We start from the raw sequence: 8,347 nt of genomic DNA, 5'->3' as shown, positions 1-8,347 counted from the left end.
ATTACAAATTATTTTATCTTCTTTATTTTATATATTCAAATGCCATTATAAATGTGACTCATGTGTGTGGTTTATATTTAAATTTTAAATCATATATTTATAGATAGACAAACAAAAATCATAAATGATGTAAGTAAATGTGTTTTATGACATACATAAACAAATACAAAAATTAATAATTTAAGTACAATAAAAATATAAATCCTAATCTATGCGGCGTTTCTAGCGTGGCCTAAGACTTCCATCTGCGGTGTCACCTCTAGCTCTCCTCAGACAACGAGTCATGATGTCATGTAAGTCAATGCCCTCAGTGATCATCCTGAGGTTGATGACCCGCTCCAAATCCTCAGCAATCGCTCCTAAATCCTGAGCCATCCCCTGACATCCTTCGTAGTGAACCTATCACAGTCAAAATAACAAAGTTAGTATCACATTTTAAAAAAATTTAAATTATGAAAAACTATAGAAGTTATGCTTACCACTGAATGCGTAGGGAGATCGGTCGCGACTGAAACCTCGGGGATGGGTGGCTCGACGAACTCCTCATGATGAGGGGGAGGCGGATGTCTCAGCGTAGCAGTCTCCTCGGTCCGCGTGACGAATGGGTGCGATATCCGAAAAAACCACTCCATGTAGTCTGCCGCCACCTGTCTAGGAACTACACAGAGCTCCCCTGAAGGCACCAAATGGTCTGGAAAATTCAGCCACTGGTCATCTATATCATCACCTGTCAAAGAATCACAAACCGGCGGTGGAGGGACCGTCTGAAGGTAGCCAAACTGTCGAAGAACCCGCTCAAGTCGAACGTACACCACAATCTGATCCCATCTGAGCTGGCCGGTGTACGACGATATCAAGTCAAAGGCCCTAACTCGCCAGAGCTCACCATAGGGCATCCAACACACGTCAGTCACACTCAGGGCATCCAAACGTCTCCAATACGGGGCTCCCTTGATCCCCGTAATATGAGCCTTACCCGTAAGCCACCTGCAGGCCCGTGGGCTCCCCTCATCATAAGCATCATGAATGACGGATGTATGCACTGTAAGAAAGTGCTCGTATATCCAGCCCTACAAAGACATAGTCAACATCAATACAAAAAAAGAGATTCAATGCTACTTCATATTAAATTATCAGTGATAATACGTACCTGGAGAAGTGTAATATAACCGCCCAACTGCCGTGTAGAGGCCTGCGAAGCGTCATTCAGATGGTCGTACATGTGGACTAATGCAGCCGCCCCCCAGGCGAATCCCCCTGCCTGGGCCAGGTCCCTGAAAGCCTCCAGGTGCACAACATGTACATGGGTTGAACTCTTATTGACGAAAAGAGTACAACCCACCAAGTGGAGCAGATACGTGCGGGCTGCTACAACCCATCGTCTGGTCCTGCACTGGCTCTAATACAAGTCTCGAAGCCACCCCAACCGGACATGAGGCCCACCAGCCTATCGGGTCTCAAATGTAGCCTCCTCATGACTGACCTCAAGAAGCTCCATCAGTAGACGAATGGCGTCTGAAGTAACAAGCGGCTCGAACGTATGCAGCGCGCCAGTGATGGGAAGATGTAGGAGTGACGCCATGTCATCCAACGTGATCGTCAACTCGCCTACTAGCAGGTGGAACGTGCTAGTCTCGCGATGCCACCTCTCGACGAAGGCGGATATCAGTCCAGGATCAGTGGTGATAACAGAACACCTAATCAGTGGACTCAATCTGGTGCCAGCAATCAACCCTTCGATCTCAGGCGCTGGTCTCCCAATTTTATCTACTTTTCTATCGTGGGAGACCAACTTCAGATCGGGTCGTTCCTAAATTGAATAACAATTTACAATAACGTGTATATAAAAAACAATCCAGCTACAAATAATTTTTATGTAATTAGTCAACATTAAAAACTACGTACCCGTCCACTCCAGATACTGTGTGCGACATGCTCAGCAAAATCAGTCAAAATCGATGGGTCGTGTGGTCCACCGGGGAAACCCTCATCTACAGCAGGTGACCCCAAGCTCCCATCAGTAGCCACTCCCTCTGCCTGAACAGCATCGGCGGTGCCTGTCATCTCTGGGGTGGCATCAGACACATGAGGAACATCCTCATGCAACTGAGGCACATCCTCAGGTCTCTCTGTCACATCCTCACGCAGACGAACTTGTTGCCTACATGCTGAAGCAGTAGGTCTGCGACGCAGAGGAACATCAGCCTCATGCGTATCCTCACTAATGCCTCTACCTCTACCAGCTCCTAACGCACAACCTAAACCTCGTGTTCTAACCATGATCTGAAATCATGAAGAACATTTATTTTTTCCGGTCAAATTAAATATTCAAATAATTGGTAACAAAGCTTTGTCATTACAAATTTGTTCAAACACATGTTTTGTATGTTTCTTACTAATTTGGTCAAATTAAGTTTTCAATGTTTCTTGACAGGTTGCAGGCTATTAGATTAGATTACACAAATTTCTTTTCAATATCAAAATAAATTTAGAAACAGAAACTTTGTTTTCTTGTCTCATATATTTTCTTAATTACAAGTGTAACAGTAGTCTAATAGTTGCATATTAGTATCCTAACTTACCTTTTTTTTTCTTAACCCTCTCATTCATCAGGGAAAAAGAATCCTAACTAATCCACATAATTTATGCAGTGTATACAGCCATTTATACATCCTAACCAAATGACAACAAATAACAATTCAATTTAGACATCCTAACCAAATGAAAGCAAAATACAATAGGTGATGTATCAAAATTAGGGAGTTTGTGTAAGTTAAATACCATATACACTTTGTAATAGCAAATAAATGAAAAATAATAATTACTAATATCATTAAATTGGTGGTTCAGACAAAATTTTAAAAAAAAAAACCAAAAAACACCAAAACATGCTCCGCGGAAGACGTTTCGAATGTTGTTCCGCGAGAAGGATAGCTTGCCTGCGGAAGAAGGTTCCACAGGTTCTTCCGCGAGCAGGAAATGTTGCCTGCGGAAGAAGGTTCCGCAGGTTCTTCCGCGGGATCCGCGGAAGACATAGTTCTTCCGCTGGAGCCCACGGAAGAACCTCAGGAACCATCTTCCGATGGATCCAGCGGAAGAACCTTCGGAACCTTCTTCCGCCGGAACGCGCGGAAGAACCTTCTCCCCTTTCTTCCGCAGGTTCCCGCGGAAGAACTCATTCTTCTGCTTCAATATCCAACTGCCCCTCCCACATGCGTGAAAGAAGGTTCTTCTCGCGGAAGAACCTTCGTCTTCAACCTCAGCCACCACACATCACTCATGTCGTCTATCCTACGGCCATTAACGCTTCCAAATGAAGACACGAGGTTAGAACACTAACCTAGATGGCGGAAGAAACGAACAAAGCTAGTCAATGGAGGATGCCAATACCTGTGGAGGAGAAGGGAACCAAATTTCAAAGTGCGGAAGAAGAAGCTTGTCATTGTATACACAGAAGACGAAGGAAGAAGACGAACCTTTTTGGAAGGAAGGAGAAGAACGAAACCAAGGAAGAAGAAGCTTGCGGGGAGGTTGCTGGTGCACGGGAGAAGAAGGAAACTGCGGAAGAAAACGTTTTTTAAAACGGAAGAAGAAGAAAATGTTTTTTTTTTTAAATATATTAACTTTTATTTTTAAATGAAAGGCATTTTAGAAAGTTGATTCAATTGCTAGGTGCACCCAGCAATCAACAGCCTTATTATACGTGTGATCAAAATCATAATTGAAGTACAGAACTTCTAATATGTATTTGTGATAGTAGATTGCATTTTGGTCTAAAACAAAATTATCATGTCCCTACTCTAAGACATAATTATTGTCTTCAAGGGTTTTGGTTAGGAAAGAAAAACCAATCATCTCATACTCCTATAAATATAATTAATATCATTATAACATATAAATATTTACTCCACATCGTCAATATAAAATCTTTATCAACTTACCGTATGTTTGGGTACTGTAAAACCGTGGCGAGTGACCAAAATCACATAAAATTTGTAGTTTTCTCACAACAATGAAGAGTAATTGTGCCTTCACCATGGAATTAAAATTGATTTTCTCTACCCAGCACCACCCCAAATATATGCTTAAGTGCCAAAGTGTCTTTTGAAAATAATTATTTATTTCTTATAATGTATCGGTCTTGTCAAAACATTCATAGTTAATGAAAAAATCTCAAAAATTGATTCACTCAATAGCTTATCACAATTAACATTCATTGGAGTTCAACCTTTTCAATTATCCACTTTAGACACGTCGTCATTTGTCAATCTTTGACACATCAAGTGTTTATAAGGAAACTCTCACTCAATTATTTTCACCTTAACAAACTTTCTAATATAACATTTATACGTAGAATTTAGGCTTATAAAAATTAGGTTAAATATCATTTTTGATCTTTTATATTTTTTTAAGTTTTAATTTCATTCTTTTTTTTTATTTATATTAATATTTCATTAACTTTTAAATTTAAAAATAATTAATTTAAGATAATGATGATAGCTAAAAACTTTCATTATGTCTTTTAGAAACAAACAAATCTAAATAGCAAGACTAAAAGTTAATTTTGCCTCCCCACAACCTCTTATGACCTAGAGTCAAGTTCGAAGAGCCACGCCTCAATTTGTATCTGCTAACTTTCCATGTTACCGACAATAACAATTAATTGAGTAGTTAACAACTTAACACTCATTAATTTAATTCCAGCTTTTGCTACATGGTTCGGCAAAAAGTTGTTTATGTTTTTAGTGGATGGTAATAAGAAAATTAAAGAATGACCTGTTTCTGTTTGAATATTTATGCCACAGGCTACAGCGAAACTTCTGCATCGCTGCTGGTAGGAGCAAACTTACCAAAATTGGTAGAAGTAAAGTAAAACATTTATGAGAAATCAGAACTACAGTACATATACTTACCAAAATTAATAAAAGGAAAGTAAAAACATTAATGAGGAATCAATGCATATACTTGTCAAGGTATAATTGGGTTGATTGAACAGAGACTAAGTTATTATAAATTCCTAATATAATCAATTTTTGATTTTCACGGATAAAAAAATGCATATAATTGTCAAAATCGACCAATAGATCTAACTCTGTTCATTAAATTATATGAAATTTTTTAATATCCAAGTTTAATTTTGACTAATAAAAAAATAAATAGTTACCAAAATTGTCAGGGAGAGGTGATTCAATTCAAGATTGAATCGGCAATCGGCAAGGGTGATGAACCCATACTTCTGGAGCTACGTTTGGAGCAATTGGCAGCCATCATCAATAAATATAGCAGCAATCAGTGCCCCAGATTGTTGAAAATCATTCCACTTGTTGCAACCCTGAAAAAAAGTTCACATGATGGGTTACTGGAATTTCAAGCTTTGCTGCATTCACAACTCACAAAAGTAGTAATGTATGATAGGTTTAATTCATCTTTTCCAATCAAAAAATTTAAACAGATACTTTTATGACTAGACCAGTACTGTTGTTTTGATTGAATTAATTGTGATATGATATGGGTACCTTGTTACATTGGATACACATATCTTGACTTAAGATAGGCAAATCTAGTACTTTGAAATCCCTGGAAAACTGTCACTCATTGCAAGGATCTTTTTTTTCCCCTACATTCTCGTTTTCGTTATTCATGAAGGAATTTTATGCTTTCTATTTCATTATGACATTACATTATATATACTAAAATCCATCAAGTTCAGGGCCTAGTAACAAGAGTTTGAATAATTTGAAGGATCATTTCCTAATCTTACATTAATATGAAACAATTTTTGGTTGATTAAACATAAAGACAATTGATAATGTTGATATGGATCTATTATACAGTTTGTATTTAGTATTGGGTTGACTCCATATAATAATTCTCATAGCTCACCTTTATCTTATCTTTTATTTCACTTCTGAGGCAATAATTACAAAAATATTTTGAATTAAGGATATCAAGAATTCAAACTCAACAAATTTTCAGAAATTTTTTTAGAATCTTATTTTTTAGTTATTACCATTAGCAAACAGAGGCCAAAGGAATAAATAAACTTTGAAAGCATAAAATTTTGGTTGTGGTAGCGAAGTTTCAAACAATCTCTTTAACATTGACACAGAGGTTCCGCTACTTCTCTAGTGCTGCTTCGTTTGTCTCATGCAAATTTTTAAGTAAGTTAAAAATCCAAATTATATTTTCGAAAAGGTCAAATCAAGCCTAAGAAAAACCTTATAATATATAACAAGTTAGGCAAGGACCTTGAATTTTTTAAATAAGCTAGACTTATTTAAGCAAAACTTTATTCTACCTACCTTTTTCCACCCCTAATCCTGCATTGCTATGTCATGCTAGCCTTAAAAACGTCAAAAACCGTTTAATGCGTGTGAACAAGTAACAGTAAACAAGACACCTCCTTAGGTGATCATCTACTCGAACTTAATGCAACAAAGCTAACATAAGTCTTCCCTAATGGGCTTGGCCGACGAGACCCGACTAGGAAGAAAGTGGACATTACTTGAACTCGACGGCAAATTTCCCAAAGGGACTACTTTTTGAAACTATTTTTGCAAATGGTGCTCTTTTGGAACTTATTCTTGTATGGGGTTGTTTTTTTACGTAAACTGCATGGAAGTTGCCAGTCCCATTGGAGACTTTGGGGTGGCGTGAACACGTGGCACTGGTCTCGCCAATGTCATTGGCGATTTGAGCTTGCATGGAACTCGCCAGTTTGACTAACGAGTTGCGCTAGGGGAGCTTTTCCAGGCTAGGGTTGTAGGCACGCGAAGCAGGTGAGCATCAACTTTTTCAGGTTGGAAATAGCCAAGTGGCACTGTCGAATTACGCTGGAGTTGGAAATAGCCAGCAGCACTGGTGAATTGCCCTTGGAATAGTCATTGCCAATGGCGATATCATTAGCTTTAAATAGGCCCTCTTCTTCCACATTTGTTGTGCGCTTTAAATATTGCTCAGTTTTCCAAATTGTTTGCTATCCGATTTTTATAATTGTTGAACCTTTTGTTCTTCAAGTCAGCCTTCAAGGTATGAAGTTCGTAATGAAATGTGTGTGGCATGAAATTAAATTTTATGAAGTAATTTTTTTACACCGGAAAAAAGTTTGAATGTGAAGTTTTTATTATAATTTTTTTAATTAAGTTGTATTCTTTTTAATTAAATTTGTGTGGGTTGAAGTAAAAGTCTGTTTAAAAAAAAAAATTTGTCTCATCATATTTATTTGAAGAAAATATCTAGAGTCGGAAAATTGTTTTGAATACGAAGTTTTTAGTCATTTTATAATTACATTAGGTTGGTGTTGATGTTGTGTTACCGTCTTAAAAATTTATGAGCCTTCTTTGAAGTATGTTTAAAATCCAAAATTTTTGTGTTATAATATTTATTTGAAGTAATTATTTTGAGTATGGTAAATTTTTTAAATATGAAGTTGTAGTATTTTTTTAATTAGATTAGGTTGGGGTGTTGATGGTTTGTTTGTGTGTGTTAAAAATGTATGAGCCTTGAATTTCAACCTTGTTTAAAATCAAAAATTTATTTGGCATCATATTTATTTGAAGTAAGTATTTTGAGTGCGGAAAAAATTTTCAATATGAAGTGTGTAGTATTTTTTTTTAATTAGATTAGCTTGCTGTTAATGTTTTGCTCGTGTGACTTTATACTAATAACTTGGTTGATGCTTTGTAATGTAATTAAAATGTCTACTTTGAAAGCGTTCCTTTGTTCTGCCTTTTTTAATTTTTAGTTTTTACTTTTAAGTTTGTGACATCATATTTAATTAATGACCTTTATTTAGTTTTAAGTTATTATTGTTAAGATTAATTACTACTTTTTGCTTCGTTGATGGATTATTTTGCTTTTAAAATTAGTACCTTCAAATCGTTCAACTATTTTAAGTCTTTTTCGTCATATTTAGTTGAAGTTAATAATTTTTATTTAGAATAAATTTTTAATGAGAAGTTTCAATAAAAAGGTTTTTTGTGATTAGATTTATTTATTTTGAATTTATTATTATTTTGATTAATTATTTACAATAGTGTTTTTGTAGGTACATGATGAATTCAGTTATAACAGTGTTATATTTCAATGGAAGTGTATATGAAGAGAATGATGGTGTAATATTTGAAGGCAGTAAAAAAGCGATTCAGATTAAACGTGGAATTAGTTTCAATGCTTTGAAAAAAAAATTGGAGATAAGGTAAAGTTAGAAAATAATTAAATTATTTCTGCTATCAGTTGTAGATTTTTAGTTTCTGAAAAATATGTTGCTTTGCAAATTTGTGATGACGAAGATGTTGAAACCATGCTCGAAAGTTTTCTACAACAAAATCAAATGTCAGTTTTGGAA

At 36.1% G+C, this 8,347-nt stretch overlaps 2 protein-coding genes across 2 annotated transcripts; both read right to left on the bottom strand.

Moving 5' to 3' along the window:
- Positions 1–222: 222 nt before the first annotated feature.
- On the bottom strand, positions 223–1,222 carry LOC114376256 (serine/threonine-protein phosphatase 7 long form homolog). The gene is made up of 3 exons (XM_028334282.1): positions 1,151–1,222; positions 480–1,070; positions 223–399 (listed from the first exon to the last, which is right to left on the bottom strand). Exons 1-3 carry the CDS (start codon positions 1,220–1,222, stop codon positions 223–225), a joined length of 840 nt encoding a protein of 279 aa, XP_028190083.1.
- A 225-nt stretch (positions 1,223–1,447) lies between these two features.
- On the bottom strand, positions 1,448–2,280 carry LOC114376251. The gene is made up of 2 exons (XM_028334269.1): positions 1,906–2,280; positions 1,448–1,810 (listed from the first exon to the last, which is right to left on the bottom strand). Exons 1-2 carry the CDS (start codon positions 2,278–2,280, stop codon positions 1,448–1,450), a joined length of 738 nt encoding a protein of 245 aa, XP_028190070.1.
- Between the last annotated feature and the right edge of the window lie 6,067 nt (positions 2,281–8,347).

The sequence above is a fragment of the Glycine soja genome, chromosome 2 (assembly GCF_004193775.1).
Source record: "Glycine soja cultivar W05 chromosome 2, ASM419377v2, whole genome shotgun sequence".
Taxonomy (NCBI): Eukaryota; Viridiplantae; Streptophyta; class Magnoliopsida; order Fabales; family Fabaceae; genus Glycine; species Glycine soja.
The sequence above is the reverse complement of the archived record's forward strand: the minus strand, read 5'-3'. Positions and strand labels throughout refer to the sequence as shown.